Genomic DNA, 23,679 nt, shown 5'->3' with positions numbered 1-23,679 from the left:
ATTTCCAGACTGCTGGCATATGCAGGAGGCCGTTACTCTAAAACACAGAAGGGTGGGGACATCACGGAGCCATCTAGAGGGACCCGGAGCCGTGGGCTTTGTTGGCCTCACTGCACCATCTGCCTGCTGCTTGCAGAAGAGCATGGTCCAGGGGATGGGAGTCGAGGAGGGGAGGAGCTGGGGGTCATAAAGAGAGCCCCATATGTGACTGTGAGTCATTTCGTTCCTCAGTTTTCTAATCTCTAAAATGGCATCCTATTTTCTATATTTTATGATTGTGAGCATGCGTGCATGCATACTCAGTCACTCAGTTGTGTCTGACTCTGTGCAACCCAATGGGCTGTAGCCCTCCAGGCTCCTCTGTCCATGGGATTTCCCAGGCAAGAATACTGGAACGGGTTGCCATTTCCTTCTCCAGGGGATCTTCCTGACCAGGGGTTGAACCCGGGTTTTCCTGCATTGGCAGGCAGATTCTTTACCACTGAGCCACGTGGGAAAGCCATGATTGTAAGCATAGAGCAGGTCAAATGCCAGGGCAAAGGTGACCGCAGGTCAGTGCAAGGGGGCCACACGGCTTTTGGACAGCCTATGGGTTTGGTCCTACCTGAGACTCCTCCTCAGTTCATCCTCTTCCAGACGGTGCCTCCCCCGCTGCGGGCACATTTGTTCCCTCCACAGACACTCACCACAACCTGCCGTTCATTCATTCTTTCCATGCTCGTGAGCATCTGGCGTGCACCAGGCACTGATGAGGACAGGCATACAGCAGTCTGGGGAGATGATGTAGACAGAGGACATGCTGTGTTGGGAGGTGACAAACACCGTGCAGAAGGGAGAGGATGAATTTGGGAGAGGGGTTAACTAGAGGGGGCAGGTCAGAGTGGGCCTCACTGAAACATGAGGGAAACCTGGAAGGATGGGAGAGTGGGAGCCACTTGAGTATCTGGGAGGAGAGTGTTCCAAGCAGAGGAATGGCCAGTGCAAAGGCCCTGAGGTGGGATGTGGTTGAGCAGGAGGAGGATGGGAAGTGGGGAGGTCAGAGGGCAGCAGGGACCTGGACAGGCTGGGCCATTAAATTAGCATGACTTTGAACTGGGCGCCCCGGGAGAGGTGTGAACAGGGGAGCACCAGGGTAGCTGTGGTGGTGGTGAGACATACTGATGGTCCGGGTATGAGAAAGGAAAAGGTGTGTCAGGAGATGTCAGGCAACTGGCTTGAGCAGCTGGAAGGACGGTTTTCACCAGGTAAGCTGGAGGAGGCTGGGGAAGAGTCAGTCCAAGGGACCAGCAGGTATTGGACACACTGAGTTTGAGATGCAGACTAGGGGTCCAAATGGAGAGGTGTCAAAGCTGGATATGCGTGTGTGCCTCTGGAGAGGGCCTGGAGGAGCTGAGCCTCCCAGGCTGGGTGCCGAGGACCAAGTGGAGAGCCCTGCTCTTTGAACCCTTAGTTTCATCATCCGCTGACTGTGGCCACTCTCCTCCTCTTCCCCCCACTGTCGGGAGCTCTCCATCCTTCGCTCACCATGTCCTTAGGACGGAGTGCTGCAGGCATCAGTGTGCAAGCAGCCTGCTCGGTGGCTGTGGTCGGTCTGTGGTGTTCACAGGGCATCATCCCGTGCTGAGCTCACCGCTGAGCCTTCCTTGCACGTGCTGCACCCTCTGTCTGAACTGCCCTGCTGCTCTGCAACGCCGCCTTTACCTGCCAGAGCCCTAGGTGGGTCAGACCCCTTGCTGTGCAGTCCACACCCCACCGGGCTCCTCCTCCCTTCATGTACTGAGTCTGGATCAGATCAGATGCCTTCTCTGGTTGAATTCCAAGTTCCAGCCTGCATCTGCCCTGCTCACCACTGTGTCCCTTCCCCATGTCCAGCCTGGAGCCTGGCTTAGTAACTGTATACATGAATGAATGAGTGGGGAGTGAGGGAGCTAGTAGGGATTTGTAGGTTGGAAACTTCTCCAGAGTATTTTGTCTGTGGTAAGCCCTACTGAGTTGGCCCACCTGCTACTCGTCAGGCCAGCTCTGAGGACAACACAGGCTCACCCAGCGGTGGCTCCTCTTGGGATGGCCGCCGCCCCAGGACTTCTCAGGAGGAAGTTGGGCCGCTAGGGTGGCACCTGAAGGCCCCTACTCGCCGTGTCTCGCAGAGGGAATTTACATTGCTTACGGATTCACCATAGAGTGTGGAGAGAAAAGGCAAACGAGCACTTGCATTTGATTTACAGGCAGCTTGGCTTGCACTGAGAAGCCCGGAGCTCACTAGTGAGGAGCAGATCCCAGAGGAAGTGGGCATCTACCCTGTCGTGGGAGGGATAGGAGGGAGCTAGAGCTGTGCGCTGCCGAGACATCGTTCCTGCAGCAGGGTGGCTTTGTTGGGGTAAAAGGAAGGACTCTCCGATTGCCCAGCTTTGGCTTGCTTGGGGAGGCAGTGAAGGCCCTGATTTGGAATGGACCCCTTCTCTATGGTGGAAAAGGTCATAGATGAGGAGTGGCCCTTATGGCACCCTATTTCCTAAATCTTGGCCGTTGAAGCCCACTTTGGGATTAAGAAAGCTGGATCACCTAGGAACAGAGCCTGGGCTCTGGAGCCAGCCTCTGCAGGGTTCAAATTCTGGTTGAGCACAGACTAGCTGTGTGGCCTTGGTCGTTGTCCATGAAGTGGGCTTGAACCAGTTCGCACCTAGCCAGGGGTGCTGTGAGACTTCAGTGAGCTCACACAGGAACCCCCAGCCCACAACAGGTGCTTTGCATTCTCAGTTCCTTTCCTCAGTGCTCTACCTACTGAAGTTGGAAGCTTTTTCCTGCCCTCCCCTCCAGCCTCTCCCCCACTGTAGAGAGAGGTGGACACTGTAGAGAGCGGGGGGGCGGCGGGGGGGTGGGCACCAATCTGGTGATGGGAGGATGTTCAGGGAAATGTATCCCCAAGCATTTCCAGAAGACCCTTCTTTGCTGTCCTGCAAGCAAAGTTCTTCAGGGAGCTTGGTGAGGGGAACCAGACTGCAGCCCCAACCTAATGCAACGGTCAGTAAAGTGGAGTAAGACTATGGGTTTGAGAGGAGGGTGGAGAGAAATCCAGGAAGACTTCCCACCAGAGGTGACTTGGCCAGGTAGAGGAGGCACAAAACCAGAGAACAAAGCTGGCCGTGATGAGTTAAGTTCTTTTCTGGTCTTGGCTCCACCTCTCTTTTGCACCTGCATGTCCTATGGGGCCCTGCCAGCTTCCATGGAGTGGGGGGTGGGATTTCTTCCCTGAGAAGGAATAGAAGACTGTGAGAGGGGTTTCTGTCCTCCTCGAGGCAGGAGGCCATGTCCAGGACATAAATGGAAGACGGCTATTTGTGGCTCAGAGAGGATTTGACTCATGCTGGAGGATGAGGAGGAGGTACGTGAGGGGAGATGGGATGTGTGAATCACAGAATCCAGCCTGAGTAGTTGATGACACGTGGGCAGGGCCTCTCTTGTACCTCCAATCAGGCTTCAGCTACTGGCGTGGGGCAGGAGCAGGCACCTGGAGCTCCCAGGTTCCCCCGTACTCTCCTGGTGACCATCACAGGCACCTCAACACTACTGGCCACCTCATGAGAACAGGCTTGGGTTTGGCTCTTCCATCACTGGACCTGGCGGTGTCAATATACCAGCCCTGCCTCCAAGAGCCAGCCTCACTGAACCTCAGTGTGCTAGGTTGTTAAATGGGTCTGGTCCCTTTTGCCTTGTACCTGACTACCTGGGGGAACATGCTGGGGAGAGAAGGAGGCGCTGCAGACCCCCAAATGCCCACGATCCGTGTCAGTGAGTGGGGCAGGTGGCTCCAGGCCTGGGGAACAGACAGTGGATCCTGGGCCGAGTGACTGTCCATACCCCGCGTCCCTGGCCTGGACTTTCTGTTTTGCTCTAGAGTGCCCTTAGCTAGTTCGTGAGTTCCTGTTGCTCACTGCTACATCCCAGCTCTAGATTGCTGGGAAATTCACAGATAATGACCCCAAGTCTTGGTACCTTGGGAGCCCATGGGCCTCCCCAGGGGAGTGGAGGTGGGTGATAACTGCAGTCCCTGCGGTTTGAAAACCAGCGACTCCTTCAGCCCACAGATGGAAACCGAGGCACAGAGAGGGGGATGGGTGAGTCTGCACAAAATGTGTGGATGTCAGCCCTGGGAACCAGAATCCCAGGTGGGGGAGAGTGGGTGGAAGGCCAAGGTCCTGGGCTGTCCGAGATGAGGACAGGGTGACAGGGATGAGTGAGGACAGCCCCGGATCTGCCCTCACGTTGCTTGCTTCCTGGAAGAAGTGGCTGCGCCAGCACCCGGCCTTTCTGGGAGACCCATGAATTATGCACAGAAGCCACAGGCCTGGGCAGGCTCATCATAAATGAGCTTTAATAATTCATACGGAGAGGAGCCGGGGAAAGGGAGGGCCTCCTGGGCTGTGCCTGGGGCAGCCGCTGCGCTTCTAGCCCCCCCGCAGTCTGCGCTGCGCACCCCACCTGCCCGCTCCTGTGGCCGCCGCGTGCGGGCTGGGCAGGACGGCAGGGAGGTCGGAGCCGGCTGGGGGGGTGCGCTTGCTCGGCCAAGGGCCTCTTCCTCTAGGCTGGAGACCAGGGGCCTCCCTTAGGGCTCCCTGCGCAGAGGGGGCAGTAAACAAGAGGAGGTCTGAGGGAATTTTAGCTAAAACAATAACCCCTGGAGGGCACCACTTAAAATGGGAGGAGGGGGCACAGTGGACTTCCCTGAACAAGGCGCGAGGGGAGCCTTGAGGACTCCTGAGAAGAGGCTGATCCAGGCCAAGGGAATAGCGTGTGCAAGGGCTGGGCTGGGACTAGAGTGTGTTCAAGCCACAGCAAGGAGGCCAGTGTGGCCTGAGAAGCGAGGTCAGAGAGGCCGTTGTGGGTTCGGCCCCCGGATGGGCTCTGGGTGTTGACTGAGGAGGCACACTGTTCAGCAGGACAGCCTGGCTGAGTGTGGAGGTGAACAGCCTTGGCGGGGTGTGGCGGGAAGCGGGGGTTCCAAAGAGCCGAAGCTGAAGACCAGTGAACTGGCGATTCCACCACTTGTCCTGGAAAGAGATGACCGTGGCCCAGGCCAGGCGGGGGGTCGGGGAGGTGGTGGGCGGTGGGCGGGTTGTGAAGGTGGAGCCCACGGCACTTGCTGAGATGGAATATGGGTACGAGAGAAAGCAGGTTCTAGGTCACCCTGATGCTTCCGGCCTGAACCAGAGCTGAGATCCGGGGGTGTGGAGAGAGGGAGGAGAGGGTTCAGAGGGAGGGGCAGGGCCTGGGATTTGGGCCCACTCAGTTTGAGAGGCCCATTAGGCATCCAGGTGGACCGGCCGTGCCGCAGCTGGGCAGAGCTGTGTGCTCATCGGCCACGTGGCCTTGGGCGCATCGTGCAGTTGCTCTACCCCAGCTTTCCCCGCTGAGGACCAGGGATGATGAAGGTAATTCAGGCCCAGCGAGGCGGGCACGAGGCCTCACTCAACCCCTTGGAAACAAATCCCTGAGTGGCCTCTGGAGGCCCCAGGCTACCCCTCCTGGGGCAGACAGGGAAACGGAGACCTGGAGAGTCCAAACCAGAGCCGGGTGTGGACCACAGAACGCGACCTGGCACACGGCAGGGGCCGGAGGAGATTCAGCCTGGGGGCCGCTCCCTGCCCTGGCCGAGCCCACAGCCCGGGTCTGGGCCTCAGTCGTCCGCTGTTCCGCAGACCAATGGCCCCTTCCTGCTGCGCACCTTCTGCGTCCCCCTGGCCCCCTGGCGCCTCCGCTAGGCCCTCTCCTATCTGCAGGGACTGCTCCCCCTGCTGGCAACCCCAGGCCAGGCCTGCAGAGGAGGGTCCCACTGAAGGGCTGCTCAGGAGCCCTGCTGCTCTGGGTGTGACAGTATCGACACAATACTACGTTGCTCCAGGTCACTTTCTAGATGAGTTAGCTGAGGCCCAGACAAGGGGAAGGATGTCACCAAGGTCACACAGCTAACCCCATCAGAGACATGTCAGGCTCAGGTGGGCCTTCCATGCTGGCCTCCTAATCTCCCCTGGGAAACCTCCTTCTCAGCCTGCCTGTTGCTGGCTTGTCCCAGTCCTTGTGGTCCTCCCTGGCTGCAGGAGCCCCTGTGGGTCCTCAGTCCGGCCTTGATGGCGGGAGTGAGGCAGAGTGCTGTGGCCTCTTGCTGTGTGAGCCTGGAACACTGTTCATCCCTCTCCAAGCCAAGTGGACTGCCTGGCTCTCCCAGCCCTGGGTGATTGCGGCTCCCTGCTTCCAGGCCTTCTCCCCTCCCCCCATCAGGCTATTAGGAGTAAATACTGGGCTGGACCGGACGCCCTAATTAAAGTGAATGACTGTTCACCAGTAGTCTAAGTGGGGAGGCACTGGCTTGCAGCCTCTCGGCCAAGAGCTGATTGGAAGGAAGGCTTTCTTCCCGATGAAGAAAGGGAAGGGACAGCCCATAATTAATAACCTCATTAAGGAGCAGTATTTGGGCAGGGTCCCAAGACACACATAGTCGAGACCGATGGATTTGGACTAATTTGAGCTTCAGCAGCACCAGCCCCTCCCCGGCACCAGGGAATCTCTGATGATCCCTTGTCATAAGTGGGCTGCCTTCCTCTCTGTGTACATTGGATGGGTAGGTGGGGGTGGGGAGCTCCTGGGTAACAGGAACTCCATGTTACTCACACTTAGGAGTCCCTTAAAGTGAAGTCGCTCAGTCGCATCCAACTCTTTGCGACCCCATAGACTGTAGCCCACCATGCTCCTCTGTCCATGGGATTTTCCAGGCAAGAGTACTGGAGTGGGTTGCCATTTCCTCCTCTAGGGGATCTTCCCTACCCAGGGATTGAACCCGGATCTCCCGCATTATAGGCAGACACTTTACTGTCTGAGCCACCAGGGTTTTTTTTTCCTTAGGAGTACCTTAAGCTGAATCAAATCTGTGGAAGATGAGCCGTCCCTCTGAGTCTGCATCTCAGCTTACCTGCTTATGAAGACGTGGATGGCTAACCAGGGAACCTTATTCCATGTGACTTGGCTGAACCATCATGCTTCCATCTCCCCAGGCTCCAGTGCAGCCCCCACCCCACCATGGCTGGTGCAGTGCCAGGCCAGCGCTGGCTGGTCTACACACCTCCAGGCACTCTGGCCTCAATGGCTTGGAGTGATTTGACCACTTTGCCTCTCGAGAGTGAATGATCTTGGCTACACTTGCCCTCTGTTCTTCGGAGGCTGTGATCCAATCAAGGTCAGGGGCCCTACTCTGGGCTTTGAGCCCCAAAAGATGTTGAGGCCCAAGAGTCTTCTCTCCTGAGCGGATAAGCAGGAAGGACCCTCTGATCTTAGAGGCCCTGCCTTTTCCTGGGAGTCTCCCCTGTGTCAGGCGAGGTCTCTTAGGTAGTGCAGGAGGGGGCTGCGGCCCACCCAGAAGCCCAGTCCAAGGAGGAGACACAGCCATCCCACACTTCATGAGCGCCGGTCTGAGGAGGGGGACTGGACTAAGGGGAGGACAGCCCTGCTGCCCGGGTGAGTCTATGCGCATGTGTGTTGGGGCAGTCATCATGGTTAGCATCCCTTCTGTGGGGCAGCAGTCCCTTCCTGCTTGTCTTGGGTCCTGGAAGGTGGACAAGTGGTGAGCTTTATCTCCATTTTCCAGATGGGAAAACTGAGGCCTAAGAGGGCACATCTGGTCCAAGGTCATGGTAGAGCCAGGGCTGAATCTGGGCGCTCAGTCTAGGTAGAGAGGGATTCCACTGAGTGGTCAGGGAGGACTCCTTGGGGGAAGTGGCTCTGGAGATGCCACAATCTGGGGTGCAGTCTGGAGCCTCCTGCTGTTGGCAGCAGGGCTGTGGCCTAGAGGAGGGGCTGGCCACATCCCAAGCCCTCTTTCAGCAGGGGCCACGACTGCTCTCTGAGCTTGGGGTGGCCTCTCCTGGTTGGAATGGGGAATGGCCTCCTTGCCCCCTTACAAGTCATCTTCCCCTGCGACAGGGTGAGCATAATGCCCAGGCCCTCTGGACCAGCTCTCCTGGGCTCTTTTCATGTCTCTATCCCTCCCATCTCTCCATCTGTCTCTCTAGACCACCACCCAGCTCCTGCCCTATGTTTTCTTTCCCCTTCAGAACACTGCGAAGGCACCAAGGTGGGAGGTGGCAGGCCAGCTGAAATAGAATAATTAAATAGCACTTTAATTTAAATCATTGCCTCCCCCAGAACTAAGTGAATAATCGGCCAGTCTGTCACGGGAGAAGCAGGAGACCTGTGGGCCCCCACCACGGCCAGATTTGGTTCACGTACCCTCGACAGCAAGCGGCCTTCCCCACACCCCTCATTGCCGTAGCCCAGCCCAGCCCTGCCCTCCACTCCTCCAGCCTCACCTGTTCTTCCACCCTTAGCATCTCCCCCTCCACGATGGCTGCCCTGCTTGAGCTGAGCAGGGAAGGCCGCAGACTGCTCTTAGGCCCCCAGTGGATGGGGTTTATCCAGGCAGCCTGCCTGCTGGAGGCAGTCTGTAGCAGGACTTTGGTGGCAAAAATGCCTCCTTGGGAGTGGTGAAAAGGCCTGCAGAGGTAGTTGGGGGTCTGGAGACCCTCAGTCCTGGTGGGCCTTAGCCTCTCCCAGGCCTTCCCCTGTCTGCTCTTGAGTGGAGCCCTCCCCCTTCCCTCTAGTCCCTCTGCAGGGTCCAGCCGCCCACACCTAGCCGTGCCCTCTGAGGGTGAACCTGCAGTGTCACCTGTCTCTGGTTTTTTGATTTGTTTAATTATAGATGAGTTTTCTGCATAATTTATTCCAAAAGCCTGGATTATACTGTACAATTAAATCACATTCTGATCAACAACTTCACGTATAAAATTAACAACTGGCAACAGTTTAAACTGTGCTGCCGCATCTGCACGCAGGCTCTTCCCCTCTTCCCTCTTCACTCCTTCCCCTCCTCCACCCCTCCCCCACCCCCTCTCCCTCCCCCACCCCCCTCTCCCTCCCCCACCCCCCTCCCTCCTCCACCCCCTCTCCCTCCCCCACCCCTCCCCTCTGCTCCCCTCCCCCCTGCTCCCCTCCCCCTTCTCCCTCTGGACAAGCCTGTGCAGCTGGCCTCAGGGCTGGGCACCCTCACCCTGGGTGCTCTGTAGTTTGAGCTGGGCCTCCTCAGCCTTCTAGCTGGGGTCTCGATGGTTCTGTCTGCTAAAGGGGCCCTTGGCCTCAGTTCCTCACCCCACACATGGATGATTTTGCTCCCCTGCCTGATGATGACACCTCCTCTGAAATGTGCCTTGGAGACTGAGACCCAGAGTGCCACAGCACCTAATGTCATCTTCTTCCTGCTGGGCTTGCCCTCAGCCCTCTAGCCCTCGGACACACACATCTTTGCCCTGTGCCTGCTCCCTGCCTCTTTTAGTCTGGGGAGCAGGGGGTTACAGGGAGCTATTAGGGAAACCCTATTCCTAGCACCCTACCTCCATGCCCCCTCCCCACAAGCAGGCAGGGAAGATTTCCTAAGCACTGGGTGGGGGAGAGGGAGTCTGAATTTGATAAGCTTCTAGCTCTCAGGGGACTGGCAAGTAATAATACTGCTCATCAAAGTTGCCCTGTGGATTTGGCCCTGAAAGTTATTCAGTTAATCATTACAATCCCTGTTTACAGACCAGAAAGCTGAGGTTCCGAGAGGCAAGAACTTTCCACGTTCACACAGACAGCTTGCAGAGGTAGCCTCTCCCTGAGGCTTCCCAGAGGCTGCACCGTCCTTGGGCAGGTGGGGTCATAGAGCTGATGGAGCCAGGAGAATAGGTGTGCCTGGCTTCTCTCCGTAGAAGATGGCTCCTTGCCAGGGGCCTCAGTTTTCTTATTTGTGAAATGGGGGCTCAGTGCCTGTACCCTGCTAGGTTCGGGCACATCGGAGGACACGGTGGTGTGAGGCTGTCTCCAGCCTCTTGTACCCACCCCAGGCATCCTGCCGACTGCAGCCCCTGGCTGCACGTGCCTCCTCCCAGATGCTCTCTCTCCTCACTGTTGTGCTAATTTGGCACTTGGAGACACTTGGCAATGAGCAGTGTCATCTCAGTGAAGAGCATGGAAAATCACAGGGATGTGGGGAGCCAGCAGGTGGATCTGTCGTGTTGGGAGGGTGACCCATGGGCCACACTGTCTGGCCCGGGAGGCGGTGGCATATCCAGGCACTTGGGTTCAGATTGTTAGGACCCCAGGCAGGATTTTGCCTTTGACCCAGTGGAGCCATGGGTCCTAATGTCTCCCCCATCCTTCCAAAGTCCCCATGCCCTTCTGCTGGAGTGTGACTGGGCCTGGCCAGGGTGGTTTCTCTGGCCTCTGGGCAGGAATACTGCAGGTACACATTTGACTCCTGGCCTCCTTGGTCCCATGTGTTACCCTTGGGGCCAGCACTGGGGCACCAGCCAAACCCTGGAGCCCCCAGATCACATCTCTGTGATGATGAAATCAACGATCTGTCACTTTCTTTTAAACTCTTGGACATCTGTTGCCTTCCTAGTTGGGTTTGGTTTAGGTAACAAATCAGAATATCTTGATTTCCATGGCATTGTGATGATGGGCAGTGTAGCTGGGATCTACCCAGCAGACCCACTGTGCAAAACCAAGGGCTAGAGCCATCCCTAGACCCCAGGAGGGTGTGCGTGTTCTGATGTGGTGTGGGTAGGCCAGTCCATGCAGGCCCCTAGCAGCGTCTAGAGCTGCTCAGCCGGAGGTGCGGGGTGGTGGAGGGTGGGAAGACGTGTGTGTCTGAGAGAGAGAGAGAGGGAGGGAGGGAGGGAGGGAAGGAGGAGGAGAGAGAGGGAGAGTGGATGTGGATATGGATGTGTCTTGGGAAGAATTGGACTTTATTCTGAGATCTAGTTCTTTAAAAAATTTTTTTGTGTTGCAATAGCCTTTTTTGATGAAATGATGGTGATTATAATAATGGTAACAATAGCAATGTGTTGTCTGAGCAAAATAAAAACTTGGCATCCATGTCTGCTCTTTCAACTAATTTTTCTTTACTTATCTGTGAAATTCTAGCACCAAAGACCTATAGATACACTAGAAAAGAGTCAACAGCCTGGGGTCATATCAGTGCTGTGTTGGTAAATGTTGACAGTTCACTCTCTGGGGGAAAAAAACCTGAGATTGGCAGCATTTGCAGATTTCTGGGCTATGAGTGTTTCCACTACGGCGATTTCAAGCTCCCGAGGTGAGGACGCTGAATGCAGAGTTGGGAGGAGGTGTGTACTATCGGCTGTTGCTAACTCCAACACACCCCTGGGTCAAGTTCACCACTTTCTGGGTGGATGACCTTGGGTGGATCACTTTTAAAGCCTCTGAGCCTCAGTTTACTCATCTGTAAAGTGGGGATGGTAAGTGGGGATTTGCTTCTCTATGAGAATTGACATGCTGGCCCCACACCTTGTACATCACGGGGCCCTTTCTCCTCAGGAAGATGGTGATTGGCCTTCTGTCCCCTAGACCAGTGAGTGGCTGAGGTCAGGGTCAGGCTCAGGGCAGAGCTAACAGTTCCCTTGGAGATCAGTTCCTTGACCTCAACCATTCATGTGCCACCTGCCTAGCTGGACACAGGACTGTGCGGCAGCCCATCTCAACATTAGCCAGCCCCGCACCCTGGGCTCTGTCTCAGGAGCATGAAACAGCCACCTGCCACACTGCCCATCCTCAGCCAGGGCCAAGCCATCAGTGCCTGGGGGACAGGAGCCAGGGGCCAGGCAGGCTGTCCATTCTCTGCTCGCTTTGCTTTCCCTCAGCTGGTGGTTAAGACCTCATCACCCTTCGTAGCCGGGCCTGCAGCCTGGCCTGCCCCGGCGCTCAGTGTTCACTTTTTCCCTGCAGTGGGGAGCAGAGGTGGGCATCAGGCTGTGGCTTAAACCAGCAACAAGCTAAAGCTAATACCTCTTTCTTTTGATGTTGATTTTTTTTTTTCCATCACAGTCCTGACATTCAGCTTGGCAAATTGCAATTAGTGATCTGCCCGCCTCCTGATCTGAGTTCCCATGCCAACCGACCCGGGCACACACAATGGCAAGGGCCCAGCCCCCAGCCACAGGGATGTGGGGCAGGGGGCTGGAGTAGAGAGTCAAGCTCCTCTGACCCAGAGAGCTGTAAGAGCCCTGGCCCCGAGCAGCACTGCCAGAGGTAGGGGAGGCTACAGGACCGGGGCAGGATTGGGGCCAGACTCAATCTCCTGGATCACATGGCTAGTGGGGTACCCCTGCAGAAGTGGGGAACTGGCATTTCCCCTACCCTTACCTGGCCTCCTAGGATGTGCTTAACCCATGGGCATGTTTCAGTCTTTGTGAGAATTCTCCTGTGAACCCTCCCTGGAAAGGCCTTGTTCTGTGTCTGGTGGGGATGGGAAGTTGAGGTGCCTTTCAGATGCATTAGGGTGGAGACCTTGATCACAGCAGAAAACGCTTTCGACCATATGGACACTGTCTTTCCAGCCAGCAGCCCTTGGCCAGGGCTGGTGTGATTTTGCTCACCTGATCTGGCACTGTGTGAGGCGGGGTTACAGGTTAGCCTCCAGGCCAGCTCTTTCCCCAGTTACCGTCCCAGTTCACGAGTGTGGGCTGAGAGCATGGGGTCTTGTGACCGCCTGTCCATCCTGTCCCCTCATAAAGATTGCCTTGCAGCACCCTTGAGCCTCCAGTTCTCATGTGTGCTTCTCATACCCTACAAGGCGGCCCCAAATTATCCCCACTTTCTGGAGGAAGACAGTGAGACCCAGGTGGATTAAAACAACCTCGGGGTGGCATCAGTGCAAAGGAGACCTGCTCAGGCTGGCGGCTCAGGTGGAGGGCTCGTGGGGCTCGCCAGGTCCCCAAGAAAGGGGCGGGCTGGTCTGAACTGGACCTGCGGGTGGATGGTTCATGTGGGGCATCCGGCGATGAACTTCTGTTCACTAGTTTGCTGGAAAGGTGAGGAAGCCATCCATGTCCACTGTTTAGAGGAGGCCCCGAGGGGCAGGGACCTGCCCCACGTTACGCAGCAACTCTCGCTCACCTGCCCTCCCCTTGACCCAGTGCCACCCAGCCTTGGGGGCAGGAGGCTCTGAGAGGCAGCAGACATCAGGCTCACTCACGTCCCCTCCTCCCTGGTGTCCTGAGTCCCCAGGTTCAGAGCAGCAGCATCAAGGGCTGCCTCTTCACGGTGAAAAATAGTCTCGCTGCAGGCTTCTCAGAGCCACTGGACTCCCTGAGTTGCATTTAAACTCTAATCTGCTCCCCTCCCTGGCCATCCGACAGTACGTGAGGAGAGCCTGGGCCACCAGGTCCAGACTTCAAAGGGAAAGAGAGTCGTTCCCAGCCTCTGTTTCTTCTCTAGTGAAAACGGGGTTCTGAAGGGGCGGCTGCTGTGGGTCACCCCCAGGTGGCCGGGGCAGGGCTGCTCGAGCTGCAGGCGGGTCCTCTTGACACTTCTCTCCTCTCTGCACGCAGGGTGCAGCATTGGGCCCGGCGCCTGGAGCAGGAGATTGATGGTGTGATGCGGATCTTTGGGGGCGTCCAGCAGCTCCGCGAGGTAAGCCCGGTGCCACTGGCTCTCCCTTTAGGGACCCTCTTCCAGCTGCGAATGGGGGAAGGGCTTCAGAAATGAGTGAAGAAGGCGTGGCGCAGCTGAGGACCCGCTGTGATGGGACATGTGGGACTTATTGGGGCAGGTGGGGAAGCAGAAATATGGACTCCTTCGGGTCTTGATCTGCTCTTCCCCAGGTCACTGTGTTGGAGTGGTACCTAGTCGGCTCTGATGGGGAGATGTCGGGCTTTTCAGGAGGGTGAGGTCTGTGTTTGAGGCAGCATATGGGGTGGGAGTCCAGGCCCTGGTGGCTCCAGTGGAATGTGGTTGTGCACGGAAGGCAGAGGCACTGTCCTTGCAACGCGTGGGGTGGCCAGGCCGAACCGCCCCAGAGAGTGGTGCTGCCCGCTCAGGGCGCTACATGCAGCAGGAGGTGAGTGGCAAGCGCGTGCTCGGCGAGATGAGGGATCAAGGGGCGGGCGGGTGATTGATTAGGCGCGAGCAGCCACATTCATCCTGGGAGATTATGTTAATGTTTGAAATAGTGATGTGAAGAGCAGGCCATCCGTCACCCCCAGAAGGCTGCAAAATGTGTTGCTGTCAGGCCACAGGGCTCCGGAGCTGTCGCTCTTCATGTGGAAATGCGGAGTCTCAAAGACCTGAGCTCTTGGCGTGGTCGGGGTGGGGCTCCCAGGTATGTGGTGGACTTGAGGAGTTCTTTGCTGGCTGCCTGCCCTGGGAAGTGTGACCAGAACTGAACAGGAGATTAATGGGTATCTCCTGCCAATGGTTGGCTTGGGAACAGCAGATTAAGTGGAATCATCATTGGGGGATTCAGCCAAAGGTCCAGGCCCTGGGCTCGGTGATGAGACACTCACTGTGTTCCTGTGTCCCTCTTGGTCAGGCCCAGGTTAGCAGAGGGAGCGTCTGTGGGGTGTTGTTTCTTGCACCGTGCTCGGCTTGTAGCCAGTACCCAGGAAGTGGGAGTGGACATGGGTGTGTTGATGCTGGCTGTGGATGTGGGACCTCTGGCATAGGATGGGGCTGATCAGGGATGGCTGTCTAGGTGGTAACTTAGTTGGGAGGCGGAGTCTGAATCTGGAGGCCTAAGCCATTAGTTTGCTAGGTGTCCTTCCCCCCAGCCCCGGTGGCCCAGCCTCTCTTGAGCGCCCCCTTCCCTGGTGGCTGGGCTGGAATTGCAGTAACCCCCATCCTACTCTCTTCCTGTGAACTCTCAGTGACTCAGCCATGCTCAGAGGCCGGCAGAGCTTTCCAGAGAAGGCACGGTAGGAAAAGCTGTTCTGGAACAGAAGTCAGTTTCTGCTCAGCAATAGCACCCAGCGCTTGCTTGGTTTTCAGTGGGCACTGCCAAGTGCAGCTTGTGTAGGTTAATGAAGACACGAGAGTTCCCTGGAATGTGTGTCGTGTGCCTTTCCAAGCTTCGTATCAGGACATAAGATGGACCCCACATAAGGGTGAACCATGCGCTTCCAGCCAAGAAATCTTCCATGCTTTCAATTCTCAGCTCAAGGAAATTGTTTATTTTATAGTCACGGGCATCCCAGACCGTAAAAGTTTGCTGCTGGGGAAATAGTGTACATGCTTCAGGCCGGAGACATGGGTCTGTCTGAACCATTGAGCTTCCTGGATGGTGTGGACCAGAGATGGACCCGCTCAGTGAACCCACTGTGTGCTCCTCAGCAGGCCCTAGACCCTCTCTGATCCTCATTCTTGGTCCATGGCGTGGCTGGGAGGTCTGGCTGGAAGGAGGTGGTAAGAATGGGGGTGGACAGGCTGACACAGATATGCGCCTTTTCTAGAAACCAGATTTGAATATTCCTCACTGATCATTGTCATTCCCAGGATGTGTTGTTCGCTTCCTTTCTGCCAGGAGTCGAGCGATTCCACACACTCATCATTGAGCACATCTTCCCCCAACCCCACCTTCCTAGGGGTCACACAGTGGGGTATGGCAGAATTGGGGCCCAAATGCCGGGCTCCTGACCCCTGTTCCAGGGTGCCGCTTCCTCTCTAGCTAGGCCTCCCTTCTTGGGGTAGGCAGGATGAGCCAGGAAAGAAGGGAGCTGGGCCAGGCTCGGTGAGGCTGTGGCCAGGCAGAGAAGTGCTGACCTGGCGTTCCAGGCTCCTTCTGGCAAGCCTCTGCCTGTCGGTGCCTGCCAGCTCTCCAGCGGCTCTCTGTCCTGCTCCAGTCTTCTCTCACCTGCTTCCTCAGCCTCTTATTTCCTGCTGACAGCTCTGGGGCTCCTTCTTGGTACAGGACACTCTTGTGAGGTGGGCAGTAGGGGAGCAGGTGAAGAGTTCTAGAAGAAAAAGACAGCCCTATGAGAGCAGGAGGGGCCAACCAGTCCCCCCCACCTCGCACCACCCCCACAACCCCCCACAGCCCTGATTAAGCCACCACGGCTCTCCTTCACGTGGATAAAAGAGGGCCCATGTGCCCGGCCCATGCCCGGCTCAGAGGGTCAAGAGGATGCTCTCACTGAAGCCCTGACCCAGCCATGATGCTCCGTAGACCCTGGTGCCACCTCTGCCAAGCCTATGGCTTCCATCCCCATTGAGGCCACCCTTCTCCCTGCCTCCCTGAGCCACCCCCAAACACCTTGCCATTGGGGTGATCCTTGACTTTCTTCTCCAACTTGGCTGCCCTCTCCACCAGCCCCAGTCCTGGAGGCAGCCCCACCCCCAGGAGCTGGGTGCCACAGAGCTGGCAGCTGCAAGAGTCCAGAAACTGCAGACAGTGGCATTTAGGAGCAATTTCCTTGTCTTGGCACTTTCCTCCTCCTGACCTAAGAACAACCCTACAAGGGCGTGGCTGGGTATAGACTGTGGCCCATTTATAGGTTGGACACCATGGCAAACCTTGGTGGAGTGTGGGAGGTGTCTGCAAAGACCCTCTCCCATTTCTTCACCTTACCAAGCCTGAGGGCCAGCGCGTTGTAGGAGCTCCCACTGTGGCCTGGGGCTCCTGAGCCATGACCCACTGGGAAAACCCAGCCCCATCTCCCAGCCCTGGCTTACACATGCTGTGAACAGGCCACGGAAGTGTGGATACTACTGCAGTCCTCCCCCTCCAGGGCCTCTAGAGGCTGAGTGCAGTCTCCTGAGCCCCTTTTCTGCCCTCCCCCATCAGCACTATATTGTCATTCTGTGGGGGGAGGGATAGCAGAAAGCACATATGCTGGGGCTCTGAGCTCATTTTCATAATGAGGCTGATCAGGATGAATAATTCGTCAGGTGCCTGGGGGCGCATAGCGGACCACATGGAAATGGCCTGTCTCCCCATTCTGAAGCCCAGGTCAATCTGATGGATACAGCCAGGGACCCCATCCCCCTCTGCCTGAGTGTCCAGGGTAGAAAGGGAACAACTCTGGGGGGAAAGCAAAGCAGGACAGATTGTAGTCAGATGTGGGGAAGAACCAGTGGTTCATCGGGCACCCACCCTGGGATGGATTCCTGACTCGGGTAAGACATCTGCATGGAGGGTCTCTGCAGAAGGCAGTGAGAAGATGCTCTGTCTGGGGTGGGTGTCGGGGTGAGGAAAGGCTGCCTGGCTGGAGCTGGTATGGCAGCAGAGACCTAGGATCGCCATGTCTGGGGACCACAGGCCAAGTCTGGATCTATGGGAGCCTTTCTCAGTCCTGTCAACCTCCACACATGTCCCATCAGGGCAGAAATGGCTTACAGCCCTGCTCACGCCCCTCTCTGCTTCAGCCCCCATGACGGCCTTAGCCCAACTGTATGCTGCTAGTCACTTGCAGGGAAACCAAGGTGTGGCTGACTGTCTTTACCCCCCAGTCCCGCCCTGGAGCCTTGACTTGCTAGCCCTGGATGGTGGGGGTGGTAGTGAGGAGTATCGAGGCAGAGGTGCAGGCTGGTGCGGCCCCTGTCCTGGACTGCCTAGCTGTATCCACAGCGAGCAAGACCCCAGGACTCAGAGATCCCTGACCCAAGTCTCTGGCTCCCTTCCCCACAGCTGGGCTTCTCCGGGCAGTCGTGATGGACCAGACAAATGCTCTTCATGTGTCCTCACTTCTACGGGTAGCCAGAAATGGGATTTCTGAGCCAGTGACGGCGCTGTAGTCCCAGCCCATCTTGTCTGCCCCTGGCCATCCCCGCACTGCGTCTGCTCAGTGCTCCCTGAGAATGTGTAATTAATATTTGCAGAGTGCCGCATCTGGAGCTGGCTCGAGGCAAGGACCGAAGTCTGGCCACACTGAGGACCCCTTTTCTGAGGGGCTCAGGGAAGCAGGAACAGGGCCCTCTGCAGGTGCCCTTCACACAGGCTTCTCCTTGCTCGTCCACCCTCACCCCACCCCCACCTAGCACCACCAATTCCCGAAGCACAGGCACCCTCACATGCTGGCTCAGGGGGTGCTGGCCAGGGCTGTGTTTGGCCCCCATTTGGGGTAGGAGGTCCTCTCTGGGCACCTCAGGTGGGCCCAGCTGTGTCCAGGCGTGCCAGAGGGGCTCAGAACTGTGGAGGGGCTGCAGCAGATGAGGATGCAGGAAGCTGGGGTGGAGGAAGATGCCAGAGGACAGAAGCAGCCCTGGGAGGGCCAGAAAAGGGGAGCACCAGTGGTTGTGACCCCCAGACCGCCCCTTAGCCCTTCAAAGCACTGTGGTTCAGCTGGCCTCAAGAGGCAGGCCTCAGCTCCTTGGCCAAGTGGACCCGCACTCACACAGGACACGCACGGCAGTCCCGGCTCACAAGCTCGGTCAGGAGAGCGGCGCTGAGGGAGCCCCACCCAGGCCCGTGACACCCCCTCCCCGAGGTTACAGGAAGCCACAGAACCACCATCCAGGGTCTCCGCTGTTGCCTCTCCGCTTACAGCCGCCCACCCCTGCTCCAGCCACCTCCCGCTGAGGCCCAGCGGCGCCCTCTTGTCTCCCGGTGCAGATGATCGGACGTGGGGCGCGTGAGGGTGGGGATGGTGGGGGGCGCGTGTGTGAAATATGCCGCTGGGTAGGGATTGCTGCCGCTCGCCTCTCTAAAAACCCACATATATTATTCTTTAATGGAAAGTTAATTGTCTTATTATTCCCTCCATATGGTCCTCTTGCTCGGCACCCAGCGGGGATGCATGGGGCTGAGGCGGGGGGTGGGGGCTCCTGGGAGGGTGTCTGAGACGTGGTAAGGCTGCCGCTGGAGCATAATTGGATCTATGGAGGCAGATCCGGGGGAGCCTGGCCGAAGCCCTCCCTGGGTCCCCTCTTGGTCCCCCTAGCCCAGCCTGCTCCCCACCTCTTTTCCTTCCCAGGTCCTGCCCTGAGGTTGGCCTCTTGTGGCACTGTCTCCCCACCCTGGGGTCTGTGGATGCTCCCTCCTGAGCGCTGTGTGGGGAGATACAGGGTGGGAGGGGGTGGCGGTTGCTCTCCTGCTCGCCCCCTCCCCACATATTCTGTGGCTGCCTGAAGGAGAAAATTCCATTTTTGAGAAGCTTTTCAAAAGCCAAATTCATCTGTGGCAAGAGTTCCTGCCTGACGGTCAGCTGTCTGGCTTGTATGTCCTGCACCCCTTCTGTATGCCCCCCAACCGGAAAGGGGGCACGGGGGAGGTCAGTGTTGGGGGAGGACCGTCCCAGGGCACTGGCTCATGTTGGCCGTGCCTTCCACGGGCACCCACTGCCTGGAGCCACCGCCACACCGATGGCGCCTCTGGGGCTGCTAAACTGGGCCAGGACCTGTGTCTTTCTCAGCCCCTCTGCCCCTCCCAGGCCTTCCTTCTCCTCCGTGGAGTGTGAGGGTATTAGGCTGGAAGAATCTCTCAGAGCAGGTGGAGGATACAGTAATAGGAAGGTCCCCGAGGGGCGTGCGTTGGTGCTCACATCTCTGATCAATTCAGAACCCCCTGCTCCTGGAGTCCTGCAGGGCAGGCAGGGAGCCCTGCTCGGAGGCTTCAGGGTCCTAGGAGAGTCTCAGCAAGGAGCTGCTGCCCAGGTTCCAGTGGAGGCTGTGGGTATGGAGGGGACAGGTCTGTGGGAGCGGCGTCTCTGGGTAGGATAGGCAGACCCACGCCTAGTGATATACGCCACCGGAGAAGGGGCCACCAGCTTCCACTTTGTGCCAAGAGGTCACTGTGGGGCCCCATCCGAGGTCAGCTCCCAGAGGATAGAGAACAGCTCAGGGCGGGAGAGAAGAGCTGTGTCATCTTCTGCTTTTGTTTGTTTATTTATTTGTTTTTGGCTGTGCTGGGTCTTCCTTGCTGCGAAGGCTTTTCTCTAGTTGCAGCGAGGAGGGCTCCTCTCTAGCACATGAGCTTCTCACTGTGGTGTCTTCTCTTGTAGAGCACAGATGTTAGGGTGTAAGGGCTTCAGTAGTCGAGGCTCCAAGGCTCTAGAGCACAGGCTCAGTAGTTGCGGCACACAGGCTTAGTTGCTCCATGGTGTGTGGGATCTTCTCAGACCAGGGATCGAACTTGTGTCTCTGGCCTTGACATGCGGATTCTTTGCCGTGGAGCCACCAGGGAACCCCGAGCCGTGTTTACTGAGGTACTACAGCTTGTAAGTGGCAGAACGGAAATTTGAACCTGGAGCCTGTGCCTTGGGCAACACGGAATGGTGGGTGGTGGAGGAAAGAGTGAAGTGGGGAGGAGTGACAGGGCTGTGGGACCTGGTGCGTGTGTTCCCGAGCCTTGATTCCTCCATCTGTGAAATGGGGGTCCAAGCACCCCTGTCCTCAAGGGAGATGTGAGGATCTCAAGGGAGCAGGGGCAAGGAAAGGCTGCAGACAGAGCCCTGCAAATGTGGGGGTGTCTCTGTGCCCTGCCCAGTATCAATTGCCTGCCCTTCCAGGACTTAGTTATGGCTTTAGAAAGTTCAGATATGCAGGCTGTCACCTTTGCTTGTTGAAACCCAGGAATCTGGAAATTGGTTTCCTCTTCCCCGCCTTCTTCGTCCTGTTCGGGCAGCTATAACAGAATACTGTAAACTAGGTGACTTATCAACAACAGAAATTTCTCATGTTTCTTGAAGCTGGGCAGTTCAAGATCCAGATATCCACAGGTTTGGTGTTTGGTGAGAACCCACTTCCTGGTCCATTGATAGCTGTCTTCTCTCTATGTCCTCACATAGAGGGGCGAAGGACCTCTCTGGGGTTTCCTTTATAAGGGGACGAATCCCATCCACAAGGGCTCCACGCTTGTGACCTAACCACCTCCCAAGAGGCCCCCTTCTAAATACTGTCACAGTGGGGATTAGGTCTCAACATAGGAATTGGGGGAAGGGACACATTCAGTCTGTAGCACCTTCTGACCATGACATCTCTGGGGGCTCTTGCTGGGAGAGGCACAAAGGCCACCAGAGATTGGAGAAACAGGGCCAGTGGGCCAGGGAAGGCGGCAGCTGCAGAGGCACCTGGGGAGGAAACTGGTGAAGTGAAGGGAAGGGCCCTTTCACCCAGAAGAGGCCCGTGAGTCTGTTTCTCAGATCAGTCACCCAGGTGCCAGCTTGTCCTCCCAGGCCCTGTGGGCTCAGAGAAGGGCATGGGGCTGGACTGGCTTTAGAGTCAGGGTGGTAGGAAGCCACCAAGCTCTGGGTTCTTGAGGGTGGCAGCTCTTGGCCTGAGGTTCCCCCGATTAAGAAAGAGAAGATCTCAGAGGCATAGTCAGAACCTCACCAGGTGGACAGCGCCGCTTTCTCGAGAAGCTGAGAACCTGTGGCTTCGGGTCTGGGTCCATTCCCTGAAGTGGACGCCCTTCAATTCTTCCATCCTGGGAATCTGGGCTGTTTAAAGCATTTCCTGGCAATCAAGTGGTTAGCACTCAGCACTTTCAGTGCTGGGGGCCTGGGTTCAATCCCTGGTTGGGGAGCTAGGACCCCACAGCCATGTGGCATGGGCAAATCCCAGCCCCACCGTGGCAAGAGCTCTGATAAGCACCTTACCTCTCTTCTGGGGTCCCCAGGGGGACTGGCCTAGCAGCAGAACATTTGGGGGTCAGCTCTGATGGGGCTAAGTGCTTGCAGATTACTGAGGTGGCCAGAGCCTGTTCACTTCTCCCTTGGTCTCTGCATCCATCTCTGGAGAGTGACAGGGCTGCATGTCCAGAGTTGGGGGCTCATCTGGACGGGAGATGGGGGATGGAGTAGACTGAATGGGTTTCCATGCTGGGCCCCTGGGGATGGCTGACCTGATCTGCATCCCCGCCCCATCCTCCACCCCCATCCATCTCTGGATCGGTGGCAGCCACGAGGACACTCGCCTGAGATTCATGGAGCCCCAAGCATTTGGCAGAGGCAGAGAAGTAATTGGTTCTGACAAACCACAGCCGGCCCCAGGGGCAACATGAACAGCATTTACCACGACCAAGCAGGAGACGGAGGCTCAGCCTGGCCTCCCTCCACCTTCTCTGGGCATGGCTCCCCTCTCCTTGTGAGCAGAGATCTGGTGTCTGGAGAAGATTGCTGAGCCCCAAACTCCCCATCTTTCCTAGACCTCTCTCTCAGCCCTGGAAGCCAGCTGGCTCCTTGGCGGTGGCACGGAAATGAAGACAGAGGGGGATCTGGGTCCTGGGCAGACTCGACAGGCTCCCTTCTTGTCCATCTGTGGGTTCCCGTGAATCAAGGAACCAAGTGACTGACTCTAGGGCTTCCTCACTCTAGCCTCAGGATGTGAAGTTGGGGGCGGGGCCTCCGCTTGAGAGGTGTGCGGTCTGGGTGGAGGAGCAGGCTGTGCACACACATGGGGTGCACATATGCACCCATGCCTGCCACATACAAACATGCATGTATGTGATCCACCTGGAGTAGCACTCAGCTGGGAACTCTTCAGTGTCTGGTTAGCAACGGGGGCAGGCATCTGAGGACCGCAAAGGGAGGGGCTGGGGCTCTGATCTGTCCCACAGGATCCTGGGGACCATTCAGCCCACCTAGGGGAACCAGGGCCCAGGGCATCAGAAACGTAAACGTCGGTGTCAGATGCCCTGAGCGAGCTAGACTTGCCGGGGTCTGCCAAGTTTGGTCCTGTCTCATAGAAGGTCACTGATGGCTCTTTGTGAGGGGATGGAGGGTATGGGGGCTGTGGAGAAGGGCCCCAGAGAAGAGCTGGCTGCACAGTATGCTGCCACCCTGGACCTCAGGCTGGAGTCAGGGCGGCTGGGCTCTTCCTAGAGTGACTGGAAGGCCTGGCAAGAGGAGCAGGGAGCCTTCAGGCCTCCAGCCATCCATGTGACTTCACCGCCCCCGCTGGCCTTCTCAGCTTTCTCCTCCTCCTGCACTTGCGGCTCTCCCCACTCACCCCTCGTCCCTCCAGGCCTCTCCCTGGTTTTAAACCCAGCCCACAGCCCCCTCCCCAGGGAAGCCCTCCGGATCAGTGCTGCTCCCATCTCCTGTCTGTTCTTGCATCCTTCGGGTGTATACAGGAGGGGGCTGCCAGGGACCTCTCCTGGACCCAGTCCAGTCTTCCCATCACATGGGGCATGGAGACCATGCCCAGTAGGGCAGGCTCCTGCCCGGGCCTCCCAGGATGCCACCTGAACACAAAGCGACAGACCTAGAAAGCACCTCACCCCTGGAGATTGATTATTGGTCCCATGACTCACCGGGAGACAATCTCTGACCTGCGGAGACTTTGTGAGGTGGGATGTGCCTGATCACAGCGGGAGGAGAGACAAGAGGAGTGTGATGATGCATGTGGGAATGTCTGCGCACGTGTAAACGAGAGCACGTGAACCTGTGTGTGTGCGGGCGCTCCAGCGGGAACAGGAGCAAGGGAGTGTGTGTGTGTCTGTGGAAGGGAGTGGGTGCGCCTGCATGTGGGGGCGGGACTGGGCACACACATTCTTGTGTGTGTGTGTGTGTGTGTGTGTGTGAGAGAGAGAGAGAGAGAGAGTATGTGATCCCATATGCGTGTGTCCTGGGTGGGATGTGTGACCCGGCAGGCGTATGCACACGTGTGTATGTGTTGAGTGCACAGTTCTGTGTGCTCTGGGAGCAGATGTGAACAGGAACATTTACAGGCCAGGGTGGGACTGTGAGGAGGCAGGTGCCGCAAGCTCTGTCTCACCCGAGCAGACGAGAACTACTTAACCGATTAATTAGTGAAGCTGAGAAATCTCAGCTGTGGGTGAGGAGCTCACAGTCTCGCGCACACACACACACACATACATGCCATGTCCCCACGTACCGTGCACATCCGCTCCCAAGTCACTATGCC

The 23,679-nt window shown here is 57.3% G+C and overlaps 2 protein-coding genes across 2 annotated transcripts in view; both read left to right on the top strand.

Annotated features, from left to right (window-relative positions):
* CACNA2D2 (calcium voltage-gated channel auxiliary subunit alpha2delta 2) overlaps positions 1-23,679 on the top strand; it is a 137,533-nt gene that overhangs the window by 12,276 nt on the left and 101,578 nt on the right. The window contains exon 2 of the mRNA XM_052647292.1: positions 13,434-13,515. Within this exon, the coding sequence (XP_052503252.1) occupies positions 13,434-13,515 (82 nt within the window). The remainder of the gene's footprint in view (positions 1-13,433; positions 13,516-23,679) is intronic.
* NPRL2 (NPR2 like, GATOR1 complex subunit) overlaps positions 10,438-23,679 on the top strand; it is a 130,619-nt gene continuing 117,377 nt past the window's right edge. The window contains exon 1 of the mRNA XM_052647311.1: positions 10,438-10,441. The gene's annotated coding sequence lies outside the window, so the exon portion shown is untranslated. The remainder of the gene's footprint in view (positions 10,442-23,679) is intronic.

This window comes from Budorcas taxicolor, chromosome 1, assembly GCF_023091745.1.
Source record: "Budorcas taxicolor isolate Tak-1 chromosome 1, Takin1.1, whole genome shotgun sequence".
Lineage (NCBI taxonomy): Eukaryota > Metazoa > Chordata > Mammalia > Artiodactyla > Bovidae > Budorcas > Budorcas taxicolor.
The sequence above is the reverse complement of the archived record's forward strand: the minus strand, read 5'-3'. Positions and strand labels throughout refer to the sequence as shown.